Raw genomic sequence first — 26,180 nt, forward strand, 5'->3', positions numbered from 1 at the left:
CATGGCTAGAGTAGGTTAATGTGTGGATAATATTGGGAAATTTGTTGACTTTCTTTCCAAAGTATGCCTGTGTGGGAATGTTTTTTAAGGCTAAATATGTAACACTGCTGAATTAATATTGTATTGCACGTTCCTGTGACAAAATAACATCCACTATCCTAGGCTGCCCAGATTTGCTACACGTATGCTACTTAGCTAATCAAGGGATTGTTTTATTCTCACATTAAGTGATATAGAGGATTCTGTCTGGCTTTAGGTTATAACATGGATGGAGGTCAAAATGTTTACTCTTGTGAGAGTGTTTCTTGATCTAAAGCCAGGATTCCTAGAGATATAGTGCATTTAAAAATAGATGTTAAGGAATTCTTCATAATCCAAATTGATAAAAACCAGTTCTCCCAAATTATCTTTCATTCTTAGGCTATTAAAAACTTTCAAGGAGAATTGTGGAGTTTGGTATTGGAGTTGACATTTGAATATCATGCATCCATTTACCCTGTCAGATGTTTGAATACCTGCCAGAGAGTTAGCAATAACCCAACCTGAAGAACATTAGCTAGAGATTTGAGCCTTGGCCTTTGTCACCAGATAAATCTTGGAGTTTTCCCTGGTGCAATGTCTGGGCGGCTCTGGGGTGCAGCAGGCCAATATCACTTTTCTTTGGCAGGCAGATCAACTATTGAATACTAGGCTAGTCATCAGCTAAGTCCCTCAGGTTTCTTCATATAAGCATTGAACCAAGTCTCCATCTTTCTATATACATGTTGATTTTTAATAATCTTCATTTATCTACTCTGTCATGTAAGTAGTTGCTTATTTTTAGATGATTAAATCGTATTTCATCAATTTTTTAATGACTGCTACCTGTAAAAGCAACATACAGTTTGTCTATCTCAAACTTCCTCACATCATACTTTCATATGTTGTAATGCTTTTATCAGTGAGAAAAATTGTCATATCAATGTACATTGTGCAGTTCTGGGGATAAAACCTAAGGCCTCACACATGCTAGGCAAACCCCCTACCTTTAAGCTACATCCCTAGCCCTGATATATATGTACAGATATATGTGTGTGTATGTGTGTGTGTGTATTTTTGCCGAGACATAATACCATAGGAAGTATAAATATATTTTAATCACATTAAATAAAAAGAATTCAACATTACAATCTCCATTAACTAGTTGTTAATAAAGACAATACCAAATACAGTGGAAAGCAAGAAAAAATCCACATGTGAGTATTGGAGCAGAAGGAAGAGATTTCAGTGAGCAGGCAAAGTCTGAGTAGTGCAGAGAAAAGATAAAGAAGCTTCAGAGCTATAGGACAACTGGGAGAAAGAAGGTCTGTCAGAGGAGGGATAGGCAGGGTGAACACTCAACCTTGGATAAGCAAGTGATGATTGGCTTCAAGACCTTAGCCACCATCCTAGCTTCCTTCTGGCTCTTGTTCTCTAAACATCTGTTAGGAGACACCAGGAATCCACCCTGTCTAGGGCAATAATACTATCTTAATTTAATGGGAAAACGGATAATAACAAAGCAATGCAGAATCCTTGAAGGAGAGAAGAAGCAGTTCTCTAAGAAGTACAGAAGAGTAGAATTACCAAAACCAAAACCAGAAATGCAAAGATTTCCAGTTTCTCATTTTTTCCTAGCACTAACCATGTGTTCCTCCACGTCTTCTGATAATTAGAAGCTATGAAGTGGCATTTATGTTACGGTATGCTAGTTGCCTCTGTCTCACTCCCCTTTTCAAAGAACTGCTGTTCTTTATAATTCATGTGGATTATGAAGCTTTTGAATTTTTTTACAGAATCAAGAAACATCATTTTCTGATTTACTACTCAAAAATACGGAGTGTCTGGTACATAGTATACTCTTTGTGAGTATTTGAAATAAGATAACTTGGATCTCTTCTGGGGACCCAGAAAAGTTCTATTTTCCATAAAAGTAGCACCAGCAAATTGAAAGATCAGTTAGTAAAAGTTAAACCCTTTCACCTGACAGGTAGTTAGCACCTGAGACCATGAAGATAGTTGTCGTCCTTACTTTAGTGCACTCGGACTGGAGTTCAGCAGATTGCTGTGCCATTAATTTGGAGTCCACCTTCTCCATTGTTATGTGGTGATCACAGCATAGTGGAGGGCAGCATAGCATACTATCTGGGACTGAATGTCTTTTCTTTTTAATTTTGGAATTTGAGGTTTGGGCTGTGCAGTATTCTCACTGTCTCCCAGGACATCCTTGCCATATTTTCTACAAGTGATGATGGCCAGCACATGTCACTGATGAACTCTGCAATTTTTCTGATTTATTTTATACTTTCTTTGGACACTGCTTTAAATTATATTCAATGTAACTTAATGATTTCCATATGCACCTTATATTTTTTTGGCCATAGAATTGCCAACTGTGTTGTAAGAAAATGAAATATGGGTTATAAATTTTTGTTTAGCTTGCAACTGAGTTTCACACCTAAATTTTTTAGGTAAAGGACAAACTACAGAACTATGACATTTTCATCATGTGTATTCATGTGGAAGGACTGCAATCTAATGTTAAAACTAAGCTTAAAATTCACTAGGATGTAATCATGTTAAAATAAGACTAAGAAAAGATTTTATGAACAAAACCTCAGTTTCACATAAACTAGCACAAAAAATCAACAGGTGGGATCTCTTCTTATTAAAAAGCTTCTGCACAGCAAGAGAAATGAACAATGTAAAGAGACAACCTACAATATGAGAAAAAAATTTCACCAGCAGGTCCTCAGACAAAGGTCTACTATCTAGAATATATAAAGAACTTAAAAAAAATCTGACCTCCCATATTTAAAGATCTAATCCAAAAATAGGCATCTGAAATGAACAGAGATTTCTCAAAGAAATAGAAATAGCAAATAAACATATGAAAAAATGTTCAACATCACTGGTCATTCGAGAGATGCAGATGACAACAACACTGAGATTCCACTTCACCCCAGAAAAAATGGCTGCTATCATGAAATCAACCAATAACAAATGCTGGCAGTGCTGTGGGTAAAGAGGAACCCTGCTCCACTGCTGGTGGGAGTGTAAACTGGTGCAACCACTGTGGAAATCAGTATGGGGATACCTCAAAGAACTAGGACTGGAAGTTCCATTTGACCCATCTATTCCCCTGCTGGGGATCTTCCCAAAAGAATTAAATCATACCACAGTGATATATCTGCACCCATGTTCATAGCAGCACAGTTTGTGATAGCTAAAACTTGGAAGCAGTCTTGGAAGCAGTCTCAACTGGAGACTGGATTAAGAAAATGTGGTTTTTCTATAAAATGAAATACTACTCAGCCATAAAGAATGAGAAATTAGAGACATTTATAGCTAAATGGATGTACATTGAGGCAGTACTCTTAAGTGAAATAAATAGGACACACGTGTAAATACCAAATAGTTTCTCTAGTGTGAGAAACTGAAAGTGTAAATAAGGACTAAAAGCTAAAATAGATAATGTGAAATAGTAAGAAAAGGGACAAAGGGAAAGTGGAAGGGGTAGGGAAAAGGGGTAGGGGAATGGAATTAATATGAGAAAATGAAAAAAATGGAAACAAAGTCTTTGTAAATAGGGATGGAGGAGTTGAAGGGAGGGCAGGGGAAGGGGGAAATAATAAGAACCAAGAGAGATTATGTAAATATGCAAATTTCCAATGATGAATGTCATTATATTGTATACCTAAAATGCACCAATAAAATTAATGATAAAAAAAGGAGAAAAAAGACTAAGTATTGTGATGCCAAGAAGAAATCTTTTGAAATTGGGTCTGAGCCTACAAAATAAAGCTTCATATTACTGATATTATGATTGATTCAATGAATATGGAGTACAAGAATAGAAAAATCGAAGTGCGTTGACTAGAAGAGAATGGCAAGGTTTGGGACCATGTCTGCATTCACAGTTCTTTGACCTTTCATTTGGTGAAGATCTTCCCATATAAAAGGGACTTCATTTTTTCCTATAACTCCTGAGAGTTTAAAGGTTCAGTTTAGTCCACCGCCACTCCCATCCTATCTTATATTTACTAGAGAAGACAGCATGGTCTGTGTTTTATTAATCCCTTGCCTGATAGGATTTCTATTCATTCTTACTAAATCTTGTTTTCAAGAAATTCAGTTTTTGAACATAATTATCACTCTAACTCTGAGATTATATATTTTTTATTCTAGAAGCAACATTTACTATGAATGTTCACATGCCTCTGTTTTTCTCAGTGCATATTTTTCAATTTAAAGTGGTTTTGGCAACTTAGTAAATTGTGGCTTTCAGTAGACTTATACAGATAAAAAGACTATCAGAATACTGATACGTGAATGTGCCTACTGCAATTAATTTGTTATAATCCAAGATTCAAAGAAAAAATATAAGATTCACAAAGTTAGACTTATAAAAGAAAACTTCCAGAATTGCTTCAAAAAGTGGCAAGAATGATGGAATAATTGTGTTCAAAGTGAGGGGAACTATTTTGAGGGGGATTAATGGCAATGTATCTTTTACTGTAATAACTTTTAAAAAGATTTAAACATTCATTGTATTTTTTTATCATGCCACTTATTTTACATTTCTTCCCATGTGGTTTTCAGGTTAAGGCAGAAATTGCTTAAGACTTTTTAGAAGACTACTTGTTTTTTTAATGTTGATATTAAAACTGCTTCTTTTTATATGTTAGTCATATTTCCATTACTCCCAATTTTTAATTCTCCACATATCCATGAGACTTAAAGTCTTTCTGGCTTTGTGAAGTTTATTTATAAAAATAGACCAAGTTTAATAATGGTTGTTCAATCTAATCTTATTCTGCTAAGGATAATTTTAAAGATCAAAAGATCAATTGATGTTTTGGGAGAGAACACGTAAACCAATGGGATAAGTTTTATACATATAGATAATTATGTTGTTTGTAAACTTTATATCTCTGTATATTTAAATAAAAAGTCAATATTTTATGCCCTCAATAAATTAAAGCAACTTGAATTCTGTCTCTAGCAACTTCAGCCAAGAAAATTCGCGGAAGTCTTTTAGATGAAAGCAACCACCTTATATTTAACGGTCTAGAATGAAAATTACATGACTAAAGCATGTGATCATTCCAAAACAGTACTGTGCAGCAGAAGGTAATGTGAGGGCTAGAGATGTAGCTCAGTACTTGCCACTGTGCGGGAGGTCCTGAGTTCCCTCCCCAGGACTGCAAAAACAAACAACTATGCACACCTTATGTATAAAATGTCAGCCGCATACATAGTTTTAAAGAAATAGTTAATTTTGATAATTTAACTCAATATATCTAAAATATTGTCATTTCAATATGTCAGCAATATAAAAAGATTGTTTTTCAATTTAAATTTCAATTAAAACTAAATTAAATAAAAACTCAGTTCTTAAGTGTCAGTTGCTCAGTAGCCACATGACTCTAGTTAGTAACTACTGTATTAGGACAAAGCTAAAGCATTCCTTTGAAAGATCACCTCAATGTTATTTATTTTTTAAAATTATTATTAAACCAAACTCAAGTATCCGAGAGCTTTTATAAGGACATAACATTATGTGTTACTTTCTTTTGAAAAAAGAAGGGATTTCTCTTTTCAGAAATCTGTATCCACAAAGAAATAGACTAATAATTTCACTAAGATATGCATTACCAGTTAACATTTATCTTTAATTTTCATTTATCTATAAGCAGAGAAGTAATAATATAAAGACACTGTACTATTTTTGGTAGCGAAGCATTTCTTGAAACAATTTAAAATCAATGTATAATAAATATAACAATATAATCTGTAATTGAAAATGTGAAAGGGCAGAATATTCATTTTTATTATAAAGAATGTACTAATATCCATAGCAGGGATAAATTAAGCTATGAGCACATCTGATACAGGTTTTTGACATATGCGAGTCAAAATGTTTCCTTTTAATATGACATTCTTCAACTTTTTGGCTCCTTTAAGACTTTACATTCGTTTTTATGTAAAAGTAAAGGTGTTCATTTTGGAGAATATGATGTAAAAAAAGTTCAAGAAACAAAAGCAATGCCTTTCATTTGTCATAATATTTATAACTCTTTGTGAGGTTTTGGCTGTGTCAGTTCATCATTTTCTTCCCTTCGGTTACCAACCAATTTTAAGCTTCATTTACTTCAGCTTCAATGTTTCACAAGAGCTTTTCCCAGAGAATAATGGAAAATACTTTTGAAAAGTGTTGTTGACTACATTGATTTTATTAATATGTGAGTTTAAACTGCTCCATTCAAATTTATAGAGTGAAAATATATTTAAAACTGCACTCAGTTTTAGGGTAAGCTTGAAGCTTTGGGATCCCAATCTGGTAAATTCACATGGAGTCACTTCTGAGGGTTGTGGTGATTTCTAGTCTACTCCTTGGTGATGGTCAGGGATGACTAGGGACACGGGCAGCCATAGGTCTTCTTGGAGAAAAACTGTACCTAAGTCAAAAGCTCAGAGGCATCTTTCATGGAGTAACTGTATAATACTTATCATTCTTTCTATTTCTAACATGAATATCTAGAGATTTCTGAGCTGCTCCAATTTTGGCCCAAGGAATAGAAGACTTTTCCTGCTTCCTTGGTACTAGATGACAATTATAATAGACACATAATTGTCCTTAGAATTATACTGTCACGTAACTCTATTGTGTAATTGGTCATTCAAAAAGTACAGGAAAATGGATAGATTATATAGTGGTTCACACTCAAGTACATAGTTGGGGAATGTTTTTGTTCAAGCTTCTGAATATATAATAGCAATCTAAATTTTTTTGAGCAGCCTAGATTAGGGAAAGTTGGCCACAAGTAAAAATTATTCTTATTTCACATACCAAACTTTACTAACATGCCTAAAAGCTATTTCCCACTTTATTAGTATACAAATACTCTCTCAAGGTATTTGTTTCACTTGATAACCACCCAAATAACTTATGGGAAGAAAAATACATTAAGTACCATTAAACTGTAAAGCTCGTTAGAGTATATCTGGAATAAGTAGGTACGTCTGACTGGAAGCAAAGAGAAAGTTTTAAAGAGGAGAAGGCATGCTATCTCAACCGCAGGAAGAAAACAGTTCAATTCAGCAAATATTTACTCAGTGATTACTTTATGTAGTTCAGGCTGGCCTTGATGGACTATGTTGCCCAAGCTGGCTTCAAACTCATGGTGATCCTCCTACCTCAGCTTCTCAAGTGATGGGATTACAGGAATGCAGCACCATACCTGGCAGGGAAGACATTGAGAAAAAAATATTTAAAAATTCTCTTGTAGATTCACTTAATTGGAGAGGCTTATAGAACATCTAGGAGTAGATTCTAACAAGAAATTAAAAATGAAAACTTGGAACTTGAGAGATAAGTACAGTCTGAAGTTATACATATACAAATTTTTGGGAGTAGTGTTATTTGTTAAACTAAAGGCTTTGAAAATGTATAATGGAAAGTAGGAGAGAAATTAGGCAGAAACAGAAAGGACTTATAACTCAGCAAAAGCTCTGGGGCTCTATGACTTACCTCTTCTTCAAAGTAGAGATCAGGTTACTATATATAGCTTTCATACCCATACAATTGAGACAGTGACATACTATTTAATGAGTTTCTCTTAGTTTTAGAGGCCATTCATAACATTTCATGCTTAGTTCCCACCCATTTAACAAGTAGTATTCAGAGGCTGTAAGTTTTGGTTGGGATCCAAGGCAAGAACCCTTTCTCCAGTTCATCCATGCTGCAGTGTAGACAATTCTAGCATGTGGTTCTTGGGACCCTGATTCGATCTCCGGTGCTCAGGGTCTCTGTACCTGAATCTGGGACCATTTGGAGCCTGAGGTAAAGCACAATAAGAAAATCAAATAAGATCTCTAGGGCAACTTGTTAAAATATCTATGTATTTTTTTTTTGACTAATGAAATAACTGTGTTTTTGTTTTTGCTTTACAGGGTGGTGGTGATTGTCCAGAAATGAGTATTGGAGCAATAAAAATTGCCTTGGAAATTTCTCTTCCTGGTTCTTTCATCTATGTCTTCACTGATGCACGGTCTAAGGATTACCGGCTTGCCCAGGAGGTACTGCAGCTTATCCAACAGAAGCAGTCTCAAGTGAGTAGGAGTGAATCAGCCCCACAGCTGTATCTGAATCCAGCCTGTAGGAGGTGGCCTAGCCTCTTTGACTACCTATGTGCACTCACTATCTATTTTAGAACTATCTGTCCACATTTCTGTATGCCAATATGTATGGCATTTAATGTAAACAAATATGTGTATGATATTTCTAGAGCACTATGAAAACCTTGTTTTAATATATATAATAGAGTTGAATAAAAATTAAATAATATGCTTCTTGCCATCTCTTCTTCATAACTAACAAAAGCATAGGTTTACCTCTTAAAAAGACCCATATTTCAATGTGTGCTCCTATGTGGAATCTTGCCCATGTCAGTTATTCATTTTGTAAGTTAGCTGTTGCTGCTTAGCAAACTCTTCTAACACTCAGTGGTTTAATACAACAAGGTTTATTGTATCTAATGTGTTAGCAGAGTTCAGTTAATCTAGGCTAGCTTTGCTTACTTGGGTATCTGGAAGTATTTCATTTTGGCTTTTCTAAACTGGTCTCTGAAGCTTATTGGCTTTACTTCATAGGTTTCTTACCCTCGTTCTAACACAAATAGGTTGGTTTAGTTTTGCCTTTCTCATGGGCATAGCAGAAACTATAGATCAAATGGAAATTCACAAGGCCTTCTTAGTTGAACCTCAGAATTTATAGAACTATTTTATCTCATTCTTTTGGCCAATGCAAGTCATATGGCCAAACTTAGATCCAAAGATGATAAAATAAACTATACCTCTTTATTGAGAGGAACTTCAAAATCCCCTGGCAAAGCAAATGGATAAAGAGAGGTGATAAATTGAGGCCATTGTGTAATATCGCACAGTCACTTTCACTTTCATAGTTTTGAGCCCACACTTCTGAAATATAAATAACTATGGTCCTGTATGGGTTCATTATTAAACAGCATGCAGTTAAAAATTACTATATATGAAGTGTGATTGAAAAATAGTGTGTTAAAATAAAAAATTGTTACACTAAAAGGCATGTTTTCATTAATCCCCTCAAAAAAAGTCCCCTTGCTTCAAACACACTTGCCACTTTCTGAAGAAATTCTGGAAGTCCTCTTTTACATCTTTAGTTGTGCTGTTGTGGCACACTGATGTCTTGAATTGATACAAAGCCTTTATCTTTCGTGGTCATTTTGACTTTAGGAAAGAGTCAGAAGTTTCACAGTGCCAGATCTAGGGAAAAAAGTGGATCAGAACACACTAATTTTTTTGTGAACCTGCCTTTCCATTGGATGGTACTTGGTAGCAACTTTCACTTTATTTTTGATCACACCTCATAAAGACACTCACAAAAGAGGACTTCCATAACTTGTGTGTATATGGTATATATGTTAATGTACACACATACATACATATTCCACTTGTCTAGTAATATATTAACACATAATAGGTGCTCAATAAATATATGTTGATTTCTGGAAACCCGTTAAACTATCTTCTTATTAAAAAAATCACAGGTGGTGTTTGTACTCACTGGAGACTGTGATGACAGGAACCACATTGGATATAAAGTCTATGAAGAAATTGCCGCCACAAGTTCTGGTCAAGTGTTTCATCTGGACAAAAAACAAGTGAATGAGGTCAGTTCAATAAAGTGGGTCTACTTTGTTGCCAGCAACTTTACCAAGATCTGTGAGGCCACCTAATTGTGAAAGCTTGATTGCAAAAACAGTTTTAACCGACAGGTTTTACTCCTGGGCCACAAGCAGGTCAATAATAGCATCGAACTTATGTGGAAAAGAAGGTTCATCTAATATTAATTTTAGGTGCATTATGTTACAGCAATAAATTATTTAATTTTAGCATATATTTAAAAGTCATTCAGTTTGAATGAAAAAAGTTTTTTGTAGTTCTTGGTTTTATTTATTTACTTTTATGATACCAGGGATTACACCCAGGGTTTTCACACTGAGCTACATCCCCAGACTTTTCATGTTTTATTCTGAGACAAGGTCTCAGCCACACTGGGCTTCAACTTGCGCATCTCCAGCCTCAGTCTCTCAGAGTGCTGGGGTTATAGGCATGCACCAGCAGGCCTGGCTAGTTCCTGTTTAGTGAGGTCAGTTTGTTTTTCAGTTGAATAACTTTTGGATAAGAGATAAAATAAGGCCTGACTGGTTATGAAGTAAACTGTGAGAGTTAATTATTCACTTCTAAAATTAATTGTCAAAATAAAGTCTATATCTTGTAAGAAAATCTTGGTATTTTCTTTAAAAAATTTTGAGATAAGTCTAAGTGTTGTGTAATTCTTTTTTCTTTTTATTATTTTCCCTTGGTCTCATTCATTAGTATAACACTTTATTTGCTCATTTATTTATTTGTCCCCACTTGTTTCATCTTTAATTGCTGTATTCCCTGTGTTTATGCAAGACCTGTTGATTTCACAGTAGACTCCTTTGTGTCTTGAATGAAATAGTTCAGTAGTTCTCATAGTTTAAGTGTACTCATTACATGAAACTAATAGGACATTGGAAATTTCTAGAAGAAACAATTTAATAAAAATATTTTCAAATAACATATTGAGATATATAAACCTTAAATTTACTTTAATCTAAGAGAAGTTTTCTTGGGAGAAACAGGTTTTGACAGGATTACGGCTTAGTCCTCATTGTGTCCACTTTAGTGACTCAGAAGTGCCTGAGCAGGATCTAAAGATTGTTAGAGGATTGCTTAGCAGCTAATTTACATGAATATTTGAAAGAGAATTTGGAAAACTGGCAAGGGATTGAGAAAGAATGACGATTCTAGGGAACTAGGTTTCCGTAAACTGTGCTTGAATTTAAAAATGGAAAAGTTGCTGGTAGAGGTTGTTTCTAAATTGGAATTCTGTAAGACCCTAGGGTATATTCAGGAATACCAACACAAAGTAGAACAAAAATGAGGAATAGCATCATTTTCTCTTGCATCAGCAAGTACACCACCAGCTTAGAGTTTGGTAAGGTTCTGGATGGAAATGGCAGTGATGTTCACTGGAGAAAGGTGAGGTATTGGAACCAGCAGAGCATGTCATGCTCAGTGGATATGGTGCCTCACTGCAGAATGTATTAGAGAAGAGATGAGAAAACCCATGGCCAGCACCTAGTGCTTTTGAATGTTTCTTGGACCTGTTCATGAGCAGACAACTTAGAGATTCTGAGAACAAGTTGGGTGACATTGTGAGAACCATAGGACTTTATTAGTAGTTGTTCCCTGAAGCCAGAAAAAAAAACACAACGTATGTGTTGTGTGATTGTGACTCCAGCTAAATACACGCATGCAGGGAATATTGTGTTATATAAAATTATAAATGTTGTCATCTTAAACAGAGAAAATAAGCCTTTTATAAGTTACATACCTTATTAGATAAGTGGCATGATGTATGATTTTTATAATCTTAATATATTCTCACAAATCTGAGTAATAATATACAAAAATTTGCTATAAGTTGCAGAAAACCTTGTAGATGTAGGCACCCCACTGGTTTGCTAATAGTGTTTCTCTCCCATGTCATCAACATATCTGCTCTGTAAATATAACTTTGGCAGAATAGGACTAGAGAAAACCATCATTAAAATGGGGCATTTTTATAAAATGAAGTTTGATGTTACAGGGCTGAACTGTGGTTTATCTGTCAATCATGACACTTCCAAACCCCTCACAATGAGTGCAGGGAAAGATATTTTACTTACATTTGCCAGTGAGACTCAGGCCAAATTAGCTAGCAGTGTCTTGAAAGAATTATTTTTCTAGACAATGCCCTGCTGTAAATCCCTGACCTGATGCTGGCCTTCTTTATACAACTCCAAGGACAAAACAAGTGGAAAGGAGAATGAAGAGCTAAGAAAATCCAGTTTGGATGAAATCAACCCTCAAACCCATCCTAATGCTAAGCCTGTAGAGTTAAGGAAGTGATGTTTTTCACTCAGGTCAATTAAAATTGAATATTCAGTTACCTAAAGATAAATAAATCTAAATGATAAAAAGTCCTTTATTTCTTTGTGACATGTGCTCTGTGAGCTCTGTTTTCTTGTTAGTGGAGATAATAGAATTTCCATTGCAGAAAGTGACTATAAAATTAAATGAGATAGGATTTTCTACACAAGGTCTGGCTTAGGGTAAGTGCCCAATATATATTAATTAGTATCATCAGAGCCTTGGTTGCATTGCTACTTTGATTTTAAAGTGGGGGAATTGTGACACCATATTTGTTAGAAACCTGATGGCTAGATGCTGCTGGGAAATAAATCTGAATAGAAGAATCCAGGAAAAATTGGGTAGTTCTCTTTTCCCTATTCATGAAAAAAGATCCTGTAAATGCTTACTGGGACTGTGTAAGTCAATATGTTCCTTAAAGAAAGCCACCATCATGGACAGTTTTGTTAACAGGAAGCATTGTGACAGTGTTAAAAATAGATTTGAAAAATCTTTGGTATATAATTTAGTTATTTCTCTTTTCTCACTGTCCTAAACCCTTTTATTATATAAATACTAAAAATTCTAAGGAAAATAGATCTTCTAATGATAGGTACACATTTAATAGACACAAGAACTACAGGAAAGTCATACATGCACTGAGTCCTTACAGTTTTCATAAGAGAAAATTTTCATGTATTCTTTCTTTATTTTTAAATACATCTTTTAAAAATGCATCTTTCACGTGTTATTTCTTTTCATGTATTCAGGAAAGTATATTTTGTTTTACCTTCTTGACCTTGTTCATCAATTTCCTAACCTACTAGGGTATATTTTGTATTAACTTTCATAGCTACCTTGAATTTTTTTTTTTGCTTTTTTTTTTAAACAAGGATTGAGGAAAAGATCTAGGTACCTCTTTCATCTTTCTTCAACATAAAAAGAAAAATCAAAGTGAAGAAATTATTTGGCTGAATATCAGTGGACTGTAAATCACTGTATGACATTGCATTTTGGAAGCACAAGTTAAAACATGTCTCAAGGATGTATTTAAAATATCTTTGACAACAGAATAAGAACCAAACCAGTACTACTTCTGCATTTATTTGTAAGCTGAATGACTATCAGTTGATATTATTATTGGTTCCTTTGGTATAAAAGGAAAAAGTCTAAATTGGAAACCTCAAAGGTAGAGATACAATATATCCTTGTCAGTGAAGTGAACACTAAAAGATTTCAGTATTCTTTAGATAGCTCACTTGTCACGAGTCCTCCAGCTCGTCTAACTCGTATCCTCTTAACACCTTCATCTCCCTGCAAAATCTACCACTGCACATCCCAGCCTGATGGGTTTGTCCCATTTCAATAAATGTCCGCCAACATTCAGTAGAGGTTATTTATTGCAGAGTCAAAAAAAGTATTAGTAATCATCTCAGCGGAAAAGAAATAGCTATCTTTGGGGCAAAAGAACTTTTAATCAGTGACGATTTACTAAAGTTAGGACTAAGGGCAGCTCACAGGGGATGGTGAAGCAACATGAATCTACCCACAATACTGCTGACCTATATTCCCCCCAGTCTGAGGGGAAGAGGAGAGAGCTTGTACTGTTAACATATGGTGAGATCCAGGCTGAGGGCTCATCACAGACTGTGGCCTGGAACAGACAACTGAAACCCTGCAGGGATGGAGTCAGGGGAGCAGTCAACCAGCCCCTTCTCCCTGGCCTTTAGTTTCCCCAAATCTAATTGAAAGCCAGAAGACCAAGGGGCCCTGCCGAGGCAGTCCATGAACATCAGCATTCAGGGGACAGAGCAAGCAAAATGGAAAAGGACAGACTGTGCGTCTGGAGATGCAGAGCTAAACTTTAGCACAAACATTGTGTAGTAGTTAAGACTGCAGGCTCTGGAACTGCTCATGTCCCAGAAATGTGACCTTAGACAAATTATATAATTTTCCTTTGTCTTAGTTTCCTTATCTGTAAAATGGGAGAATGATAGTACCTACCTGTCAGGGTTGGGTTTAGGGGATATCAATAAATATTAACTGCTATCATTTTTATTTAGTGATATATTCTAGGCAAAATAGTCTATTAACCTTTTTGTTTAGAATATTCCGTAAAACAAAGAAACATCTATTAAATTCCACCTGTGGAGAGGTGGCCAAAAGCAGCATGGCATGCCCTAAGAGGGAACTCTGAGGCTTTACAGTCAGCAAGACCAGGATTTGAATGACTCCTCTGCCTTCGGCTATTTGAACAGCTCTGTGAAACAGCTTTGCAACTTCTCTGAGACTCCATTTTTTGATGTGAACATGGCATATTAATTACCTCACACTATTACTATGAAGACGGAAGAGCATGAGAAATACTTAGAATAAACAGAATAGATTGTTAGGAAAATGGTAATTACCTCTTTGGAAGTTCTTAAGGGTGAATTTCTCCATTGTCAAAGAGGGCATTTTTGCTTTTGAGGGATTGTAGGCTAGGCAGGGGGCCGGGGAGAGTACTGTAGAGTCCTCAGGACAGAGGTGTTTTTGAGAGCTCCTCTTCTACAGATCAATATGGGTGTGGGAGAGTGGGATGGAGTCAGAGCTATTAGGAATATTATAAGAACCTTGAAGTTTTACAATTACCCTGTCATTTTTCTTATTTTTCGTTGTCTTTTAAAAAAGTTTATTGCTGTGATTTGAAAGAACTAAATTTCTTATTTTGAGACTAATAATAACATCAATAGTAATCAACAACACTTAAAATGCTTTCTATGTGCTAGGCACTGCGCTGTATGCTGAGGGTATTCCTTTGAAGGCCACTGTAAGCTTCTGAAGTAGTAGTTGGAGAAGCCCTGGGGAGAATGCATCTCATTCCCCTAGAGGGGAGGAGAGTCAGCAGAGGATCTGGTTGCTTGGCCTGTTTGAGAAAGGGGGTGACTTGGGCTTCAGGAGTTTCTTGGGGCTGAGCTGAGGACAGGCCCATGGGTTCTTCTCAAGGATGATATAATCCTCTCTTCTGTCTGTGACAAGGCTGCAACCCTAAGATGAAGAAATCGCCTTTATTTTTTCCACTGAAGAATTTCCAAAGGGAAGAGGAGAGTTGAGCACATTAGATATTTCAGAGGAAATGACTAAAATGGAAAAATTGAAGTGCCAATCTGAAAAGTCCATCAACCTCAAAACAGAAAGCCTCAAAGATGAGAGATTACTGACCTTGTTGCTCATGTATTTTTATATTTAATTACCTTGGGTTCAGTGCTGATATTAAAAAAAAACTGTAAACTTTGCTGGCATATGAATTTGGCATAGACCTTTCCTGGTATATGACTAGAATTCAGCTGAAGAGCTCTCTGCATATGGGGTTAGTGATGTGAACTGTTCAGGGTTTTGAACAATTAGTGATGTGAAATGAGGTATCTGCCATTTTCCCCTATTCTGAGTTTCACTCCAGACATTATTTCAAAACATAACCTCACTACTGACCTTGAAAATAAGTAGAAACGGGTGTTTCCTCTGAAATGTGTCAGAGACAACTATAACATTCTAGAAAGCAACAGGATGGAAACAATGTGTAAATGTTTCCAGGTATGAATTAGCCTAATTAAATGTCAAAATGAAGTGGAAACCTCTGGGCTCATCTATTAAAATAATATGGATGTCTCCACATTTACAAATATGTACCTTAGTGATAGTGGAATGCTTTTTTTCTCTGTTGTGCTAAGATTGTCATGTTATCCTTAGATTGTGTGCTAGGAATGCTAATATTCCCGCCACATAGTTACCTCTTCACCTTGCACTTGGGAGTGCTTTATTGGCCAGTGATATGGTTAAATGAAGCCATGTGTTTCCATTTGTTTAGGTAAAACAAAAGTAAAATCATTCATTTATTGTTTAAAAAATTATTTATCACCTATAGGCATGTGAACGATATTTTGTAATGAAATTTGAAGTGTACATACGACATAATATTCTTCACAAATGGAGGGCAGTGATGACTGTTCTCAGCAGAATCTCATTAGACAGCAGGCACCAAAAGACAAGCAGGGCTCTTTTGCAATGTGAAACAGCAGCAGTGGCACTAGTTAGGGATGAGAAGTGAGGAATACACGTTTTAAAAGGACAAGCCCTGCAACAAGAGTCTATCTTCTGTTGCGTAGTTTTGCATATTGGCTCTGGGAACTGTGTGATGCTCTAGTTATAAATTACAGCAACACCTTCTGTAATGTGCAGTGGTCATATCCATGCAACAGAACTCATTGTCTATTCAATGTAAGTTTCAACTGTGTTGTCCAGAGTCCTTCATAAGACGATCATAATATCTAAACCCTATAATAAAATTCAGAAAATAGCATGGCCACTAAAGCCACTAAGTCTAAAGCATATTCCTAAAATAATCCCTCCCCCAAAATCAAACACAAGAAGTATCACTAAGGAGAAAAAAGCTTATATAAATGCTTGAAGGAATATTTCTTAGAAAGAAAAAGAAATATTATTTAAGGAGAAACACTAGCCAATAATTTGCATGCTTTCACCAGGACCAAAACAAACAGAAAAAAAAAGTAAACTTTATTTTGATTAGAAGCTAAAATAAAATGTCAAATTTGAGTGTGAGATGTCAGAGCTAACCAAACCAATTACTTGCATAAATCTTTTTTCCAAGAGTCCTAAACTATCAAAATTACTGTGTCAACCTCATAGTCTGAAAAGTTTATGAAAAAGCCACACTGGCTTGAAGGACATCAGTCGTTCCCTTTATGAAGAGGACTTGGTCTTTATTTTTACTAGAATTGTGATGAAAACTAAAGATTTGAATTGTGAGGAAATATCTCCAATGACTGATATTTAAAATTCAAAAACTGATTGGCCAGTGCAATCACTCACCATGTGCTATTGAAGGGTTAATCTACACGGAACTAGAAAGAAACACGAGAGAACTTGAAGACAGTAACATTGAGACAAATAAAATTTTAATGAGCCAATTTTACACAGCCTGAACAGTTTGGATGTTTTATTTCATATTTTTATATATCAACTTTTAAAAGATTCCTTTTAAAGCTTTTTGTTTAGAGAAGCACATGTCTATAAGAAGCATTTCTTTTCTCTGTATATCAGAGAAATATATGGAGCATATCAGAGTATATCTGATCTTATAGGATTTTGGTTAAAATAAGAGAACTATCACTTTTAGTAGGCTACATACCTGATGTTTAAAAATTACTATCTTTTTATTTTATGAAGATTTCTAATCATTAAGAAAGCAACTATATTTCATTTTTCTAATCTAGGAACTACAAAGACATGTGCAGTAAGAATGTGTGTGTGTGTGTGTGTGTGTGTGTAAAAATTAAGTGAGATAATGAGTCCAAAGTATTTTGAAAAAGACCTAGTTTGAATTTTGGAAAGATGAATTTTGAAGGCTCAGTCTCTTCGTAAACTTAAACTGTCTTAAACATCTAGATCCATAGGTCCACCCACCAAGAGATTTGTGACTTTGGAAATGAAAGGACAGTTTTGTCTATCACAGGAAGGAGAAAAAATTAAAATCTGGTTACTACATCTTCTTTTCAGAACAAAATGTGCCTACTGCTTTTATGTTTATGTAATTGAGGGGAAAACATGGTAACATTTTCCCTTTCATGATAATTGAATAATTTGGCCAAAGGTAATTGGCCCTCGTTAGTCTCAAGATGTAGAAAAGCTTATATAATTTTCTAATTTTCTTTTCTTAACTACCTATCCAGGAACCTCATTATATAATTACTATTCATCTGAAAGAAAAAGTTATAACTTTTTTTTACAAAACACAGTAGATAAATATTATTTTAAGGTAGAAGGAAAAGACAGTGTCTTTGACTGAAGTAATTTTATCAGTTAAACATAGATTTAAATTTTTTTTGAAAAACATGAGAATATCATTTTTTAAAAAGCAAGTTAGGGCTGGGGATGTAGCTCAGTGGCACTGCGCCTGCCTGGCAAGCACAAGGTCCAGAGTTTAAATCCTGGTACCAAAAAAAATAAAAAGCAAGTTAAAGGATTTCATATACAAAGAATGAAGAAAACTCAGGATCTTATTTTTTAATATTTCTCTATTATTTGAATGAACAGACAACTTTGAAAGCAGTAGTCTTATCTAATGAAGAGGTAAGCAGTTTCTTAAAGATACTAAGTTAAAAATGCCAAGTAAATAACAAATGTATGCCATAATTTCTCATTGCTTGCTCTTGGCTCAATATAGATAAAATATTCAGCAGGAACATTCAAATTTGCTGCTTATTTTTCAGTCAGGAGACAAAAGTGATAGGGAGTCAAAATAAGGAAAGTTTTATTTGAAAAATTTCCTTATGACTTAAGATAAACAGAGTCTATGCTTCATCTACTTTTCAGGTTCTTCTGCATTCCTAGAATGAACTGACTATAATAGATTTATGAAAGCAAAATCTTTTGATTGATGGATGGTATGAACAATCTTTTGTAACATTTTGGTTATGACTTTGCTTTGTGACAAAAATTATACAATTATAGGTGATATTTTAACTTTTTTGAGAAAGCTACCAGAAAAAAAAGTGCCCTTATAGCCATATACTTTAAATTGCATTGGTGTGACTGAATAACAAAGGGAAAAAATCTTTCAAATTTCTTAATTATAATTTTAAATAGCCCCAAATAATGTACTTACTTAAAAATTTTGGGGTTTTTTTATAAAAGATACGTGGGATGGCTATACTTTACAGTTTGAGTGTCAATATCTTCTGTGAGAGTTTTAAGAACTAGTGAGTATATTAGTGAGAATTTGACCATACTTATTCAAGTGATATTTATTAAGTTAACAAATTAACTCAGTAATGTGATAATGAATAAAATCTGTTGATTAAAGTTATTAATTCAGGTAATTAAAAATGACAAGTTAAAATTATGATATAAAAGTTATTGAAATCTGATAAGATTTTTTTAAAAGTATGTTTATTTAAATTGTGTATGCATGTTTCTTGAAAAAGTTGAAAAATTAGATTAATGTTAATTTTTCTTTAGTGTGGTTTTTTAATGTTAAATAAATGGGTTTTTTTTTCTGTACTGAGGATCAAACTCAGGACCTTGTGCTTGCCAGGCAGGCACCGCACCACTGAGCTACATCAAAATAAAGAACAGCAAAGAAAAATAATGAAGGCATTTCCACTATAAAAGAAAGTATCAAACGCACCCAACCTGCTAATGGAACAGGTTTATAACAGATTTTTGCTGTGAGCTATAGGAATAACAGCATGAGTTTGCATAGGTATGGCGTCTCAAGACACCAGGTTTGTGTGTACCAGGAGAGAGCTCTCCCCTGTTTAAAAACAAAATCATGAGAGTTGACGATTTAGCTCAGTGGTTCCTCTGCCTGCCTCGCAAGTGCAAGGTCCCAAGTTTGATCCCTGGTACCAAAAGAAAAAAAAAGCCACAAAATCATGAATTAAACTCCACTTTCTGTTTTGCTTCTTCTTCATGTACAGGCCTTCTTTTCTTCATCAGAAAAGAGGTAATTGCTTTCTTTGTCCTCTCATATTTACACACTCTTATCTTTAACTCTTATCCAAGTTGGGCTGCTCTGTTCATCTATTCCAATGACTGGTGTCTCAGTGTTCATTTTCCTCTGTAAAATGTGACACTGTGGATGGTTTCTGCTTTCTTAAAACACTCTTGTCCTGAGCATCCATACTTAATATCTCAATACTTAATATCTATGGAATGAATAGTAGAAGAAATGAAATAGGGTAGTGCAGTTGTTATTTGGATTAGGAGAATCTGGAATAAAACTGCTATTTCTTAGTTATGGTAACCATGTTTAATGCAATAACCATGAAAAATTGAGGAAGAAAGGAATTGTTTTGCTGTTAGTTTGATTTTGCACAAAGAAGTCTTGTACCCAAGTACAGTAGTTGAGATGCTGAGTCTAGGTCACAGTGTGATATAGAATCCAAGTTCAGGGCTTTCTCTGTCTTTTCTTTCTTCTAAAGATCTGGAACTTTCTTTAATGGAGTCTTGGCCACTAATTCTGAATCCTTTCTCAGTTCATTTAAATCTGCCTATCCATCCCATGTCTTCTTTGAATACACACAGATTAAGTTGCTAAGACTGTTGAAATACAGTTTCCACTCTGCTTGGGGATGTATTTTCCTAACAGAAAAAATATATCAAGGACTGTAGCTTTAGAAATGTAAATAGGCAGTGCTATCACAGCTATTAGATATTTGCTACACAGATTTACCTTAAGGCAATGGATATATGACAAGGAAGAATTTTTTGATAGCTGCACTAACATAATCTGTTGGAATTGAGCAAGTTAGTGGGTCAACTAGCAATATCTAACACTTTATTCCTTTTTATATGAAACAATACTGTCTTACACAGTATGCTAAACTGAGAAAATTGTGAATAGGCAAAGATCAAACAAAAGATCAATTTGATTTAGTAATAAGTTTAATTAACTTTTTAAATCTTTAGGAAGTTAAAAATTTGTCTTGAATTGGAAATACATTTTAGTAGGAGAAACATCCTGATTCCTGTCTCCTTGGAATTTTATTTTGTTTCTTCCATTTTTATTAGAAATGTGGGATAAGACATAGTATTGGATACATTCATTTAGACAAATACCATTTATGAATTCAGTCTGTGAAATTAAACAGAATGAAGTTACTTTCCAAAGTGAACATGGTAGAAATAGCCTATTTTTTATAAAATACAAACCAATTTGTGCTTTTGCCCCAGACTTAACTCTGAATATTTTTGCAGCTTCAAAAACATTTGGATAAGTTCTTTAGTATTTTCTTATTTCACTCAGTCATAATACTTCCTCTTTTAGATGGAGCCTGGAAATAGAAGTTCAGAATTCCATAAGAGAGCTTATTCTTTTGGAAATTTCTAGCCTAAAGAGATGTGGAAAAAGACTAGCACCCTAATGGAAAACCATTCATTTCATACTTGAAGCTTTGCCAGGCTCAATAACTTTTCCTGAAAAGTTTACATTGATTTTTGTTTTTGAAGATTGGCACAAGTGTTATTGTGAAGGGCACATAAACTCACCTGGCTAACTGCATTGAGCATATAGACTTTTCAGATACCCATTGAATTATGCATCTCTAGGAGGAAGCAGTGGTAATGAAACAGTAATGGAGCATTCACAGCTTATTTCCTGCCTAATAGAATAATAAGAAAATTAATGTATTATCCTTGTGCCAATATTAAGGAAATGAATCAGCTGTGTTTTCTTAACTACAGTGTTACTATTCTTTGATTATGTGTCTAAGTCATTTAACCTGTGCTCCATGAAGTTTGTTGTGGTTGGTAATAACGTAGTGGAGGACTCCACTCCAGCTACAGTTCTACTTTTACCTTTTTCTCTGTTTATTTCTGTGTAAAATCTGATGTAATAAAAGTGCCCAGTTTAAAAAATAAGCTTGGAAAGCATTGATATGGGTTAATTTTTACTGAAAACATGAACTTTCTTTGAATTAATTTATGTAAAACTGTTTAAGTTTAGAAGTCACTGTTTCCCCACTTCAGAAATTAGAATCTAAGCAATGGTAAAAGTAACATTTAGCTTTGAGAATGACATACAAAATAAAATATATTTTGTGAATGTTCTAGTTCTTTTCTCTAAGGCCAATGTTAGCCTCAGCTTGTCTTTAACCATCAAAAATAATTACATTGTTTCAGCACTTCAAAGTTTATAACAATATAAGCTTTGCTTATATTTGGTTAAAATTAAGAGATAAAAATGTGGTTTTTATTTTGGCTGGTGAGAGAGACCATTTCCAAAAATGTGAATGGTAGACCTCCTTTGCAGTTATTTCTGGAAATCCTGTGCTTACTTTACTTAATATTTACTTTCTTTGGGTTCTCTTTTTTTAAATCTGTTTTCTCTTACAGTGCTACATTGTGAGCTTATTGAGGACAGGAAGGCAGGAGTTTGCCTGAAACACTTTTAGCTTGTGTCCTTTTTAACATTCAATTACTATACTTTTTTGCGAAGATCATGATTATGTAGTTTTTGAAAATCATCAAGCAGCATTTATAACCATATCAGTTTAGAGTTACAGACATAATTAAAGCACAGAAGGTAACATGATTCCATTTTTTTCCTAAAATTATAGTCTTCCATTTTTTATATTAAAATTTATTTTATTTCTTTTAAATTGTGACCAATTTCCCAGAGTATTTGTTTTCTTTTGCCAAAATTTCCCACATAATTGCACTACACAGTCACTATTGTAAGACTATCTTCCTATATTCGGTTTTCTAAATTAGAGCTGCTAAGACTTAGACGATGTACCTATTGCTCTGTTATTAAGACTCATAACAATCTGTATAACCTGTAATTATACAGATTAAAAGATTTTGGATGAATATATAATTCTATTTTGCAATACTAGACAAATTATGTCTCCTTTAATTTTCTCCACTTGGAATAAATGAAAGACAATAGCTAGTCTTCTACCCTGCAATCCATAAAATTTCCAAAGAAAAGTAGATTCCAGTTCTCTTTTTTGCTGTGCCAGTGATACTATACTTTCTATAATATTGTAGATTAAGGGAGTTTTTCCATAATGTGCATGTGATACCAAGTTTAATTTAAGTATAGCCTCTTTATACCTTTATAGTCATTCTACAAAGATTCACTAGTCACAAATCTACCTACCTTTTAAATTTAAGCAATGTCTAGATTCTTACTTGTCCCTAAGGTTTTGCTTGAAGGTAGATAATCATCATTTGCATAACTCAAGGGTAAAAACAACACAGATTTTTGCCCCTTTAATTGGGAAACCCACTTTCCCAAGCATTCTAATACTTAATATTAATTAGTGTAAAGAATTTAAGTGTTTAAGGGTCTGAGGAGAAAGAGACAGAGGGAGAGGGGGAAGGAAAAGGAGAGGTAAAGGGAGTAGGAGAGGGAGATGGAGAGAGAAACCCAGTTACATCCATGCTCAGTGACTCATAGTCATACATCATCTAAATAAAAGTAACACCCAACATTCATAGTTAAGTTGATAAATATCCAGGAGATTCTTTAGTGAGGTGTTTATAAAATTTATGTCTCAAGAATCTTGAAGATAAACTAGAATGAATTTTCTTTGAGAAAGTTGAGGATATTTATTCACTTGTAACTTTCACAGAAATATTTAAGTATTAAAAATATGTTCAAATTTCCAACTTTAAGTCAAAAAAGAGCATGCAGTTTCTTTATGGAAGCTGTGGTTATTAAATCAATTTAGCTTTATCTATTGAATGTATCACAAAGATATATTGTGGAAAATTTTATTTAATGCACTCCTAATGTCAGTACTCTAGCCCAGTCTTCATCACTTCGCACCTGTATTTCTGCAATACGTTCTTCTCTACTTTTCCAGCCTTCCCTATCCAGCCAGCAAGATAAACTTCCTCAAATATCACTTTCATCATGCTATGCCTCCTTCTAAAAAATGACCCTGACTGCCAATTGAATGCTGTCCAAATTGTTTCTGTTGAAATTCCAACTGCTCTATAATCTGGCCTCACCTTGCCATCCATATATATATATATCTCCAGCTATTTCCTAATTCTCTTTTCCCCGCACTAATAAGGCTATCTCCTATCTAACTCCACATGGTGTTGGGTGTGTTGCTGGCTCTGCCAACCTGCTTCTACAGCTACCTTAACCAGGAATAACCTTACCTCCCAGCTTCTAACCTCTTTCTTTCCACCTTTGAGGATCATCTTTTCTCCCACAGAATATATGAATTCTTCCTAGAGTATGTGTAGCATGCGGACCCCTTCCTCCTCTGACTAGTTGTTATCTTTTCTGAAATATGCATTTATCCATTCTAAGAGACACTTTTTTTTTCTGTACTGAGTATTGAAGCCAGAGCCTTCACACTGAGCTATATCCCCAGCTTTTAAAAAATTTTAACACTTAAATGTCTCTTAAACAAAGTTTATTTTACGGTTAGTGGCATGTGAGATTGATTGAAATGTTCTTTTCTAATTGGCACATAAAATAATGGTACATTTAAAAATTTATGGTATTTATCTTAAGAGTTGAAAAATGATTGTACATATTATTATTTACTATTTCTAATAGTTTTCTGATTGGAGTATTGCCCAGCATTGTTGTAAATTTTATTATCATGTAAGTCTTTAAAAAAAAATCTTATGAATGCTCTACAATGCGAGGCATATAATTGAGCTCCTTGAATGTAATTAGGGAAATTTATTTTTCTTAAATTTAATAAATGTAATGAATATACTTAGACAAATGCTTTTATGAATTACTGTTTTTATTTTAAAGTTTTCATTGAAGTATTATATACTACAGAAAAACACACCTAAGCATGAAATTTAAAACATTTTTACAAACCTAACACACCCTGGATAACCAGCACTCAAACTGAGGAACAGTACATTACCCAAATTTCAGAAATCTTCCTTTGTACATCCTTCTCATCACAAGAGTTATCATTATTCTGATCATGAATACCATAGGTTAGTTTGGCAAATTTTATCCTTTATGTAAATGATATCATACAATGTGTATTGAGTATCTGGCTTCTTTTATTCAATATTGTTTGTCAGATGCAGCCATGTCATTGTGTATGGTTGTAGATTGTTCATTTTTATGAATGTATATATAGCATTCCAGCTTATGAACATTCTGTAATCTGTTTCTCCGTTCCACTCTTGATGCATATTTGGGCGATTTTCAGTTTTTATCATATGCAAATATTGCTTCTCTCCACATATAGGCCCTGCTTTTTTTGGTGTGTGTGTGTGTGTGTGTGTGTGTGTGTGTGTTTGAGTGTGAATATGTGCTAACTTCTTCAGGTTACATGTCTAGGACTGGGAATGCTGCATTGCCGGATGCCATTTGTTCACTTCTAGCAAATGCTCCCTGAGTTTCCCAATGCTGGTGTCATTTACACTCTCACTAGCAGAATGTAAGAATCTTGGCAGTTCCACATCTAGACTAACATTTAGTGTTTTGTGTCTTTTTCATTTTAGCTATTCTGGTGAATGTATATAGTATCTTTATTTTTAATTTAATTAAAATGAGTTTTAATTTTATTTCATTAATTTTTTTTATATTTATAAAAATTACCTCCAGTAAAAGGTTTTGATTTTCCTTCAGAATGTGCTGACAGTTATGGAATTTAAGCACTTTAGATTGAGCTATTGGATTCACATGAAAATAATTATTTTTACTCATTTTGAGTAATTAACACTGGGCTTTTTCTGGGGATATCTTCCTCTTGATATTTAACTATAGTCAATTTTGGCTTTGTGAGATTCTATTGATCATTTAATCTCCAGAGATATCTATTTGGCTTTCCCAACTTTTGGTTACAGAATTAATAATGTCAATTCCTGGGAGTTTGGGGTAACAATATTTTATTGATCATTAGGATTAATATCATTTATTATTTTTGCATATACTTTTGGTTAATAGTTGCATAGTTCATGGGGCAAATAGTTAGAAATCAAACATTTGCGTCCCACTGTTTATATATGTTTCAAGTAAAAGCCATGGTCTGACATCTGTGCATTAAGTCTTTAATGAATTAATAGTTCTCATTGGTTTTGCACATTCTCCAGAAGATTTGTGTGTTTAAAGTATTAGACAATTATCCTATAATTCCAATTCCCTATCCTATGATTGCTGAGAGAAACACTGTGGTCATTTTCTTGCCAATACTCTTTCCTACTCATGTTTAGGCCAAGGTATTTGGTTTCTTACTAAGTCATAAAGCTATATTTTTTAACTGCTCTAAAATCAAAGTTGCGGACTTACACATATTTAACTCTAGAATTTTGAACAGACTGTGTGGTTAATTACAATAAAAATCCATTGAGTTTCAGAAGTAAGAAAGGTTTACGTTTTTCTCTCTTTACAGTGTTCATTTACAAAACAGTGTCTTGGGAAATGAACCAAGAGATCAGCACAATAAGTTTATAGCACCATGAGAATTTCCAGTTATTTCTTTTGTGGTCTGGAAACTCAGAAGTGCTGAGTTTAACCAGTAAATGATAGGTTACATATTAAGAACCTCATATTGCATGAGCGTTTGTAAGACCGTTTTTACACTGTTGCTGCATAAAGAATATCTGTGTGTTCCGCCGCCTACCTTGCAAGCACAAGGACC

General features: G+C 34.3%; 1 protein-coding gene across 8 annotated transcripts in view; it reads left to right on the forward strand.

Moving 5' to 3' along the window:
* Positions 1 to 26,180, forward strand: part of Hmcn1 (hemicentin 1) — a 421,540-nt gene that overhangs the window by 122,024 nt on the left and 273,336 nt on the right. For all 8 annotated transcript variants that reach the window (XM_087194441.1, XM_087194442.1, XM_087194444.1 and 5 more), the window contains 2 exons: positions 7,975 to 8,133; positions 9,609 to 9,731. In XM_087194441.1, coding sequence (XP_087050567.1) covers positions 7,975 to 8,133; positions 9,609 to 9,731 — 282 coding nt within the window. The remainder of the gene's footprint in view (positions 1 to 7,974; positions 8,134 to 9,608; positions 9,732 to 26,180) is intronic.

The sequence above is a fragment of the Heterocephalus glaber genome, unplaced genomic scaffold, assembly GCF_053883595.1.
Source record: "Heterocephalus glaber isolate CG9 unplaced genomic scaffold, H.glaber_assembly_v1.0 deba00001600, whole genome shotgun sequence".
NCBI classification, from domain to species: domain Eukaryota; kingdom Metazoa; phylum Chordata; class Mammalia; order Rodentia; family Bathyergidae; genus Heterocephalus; species Heterocephalus glaber.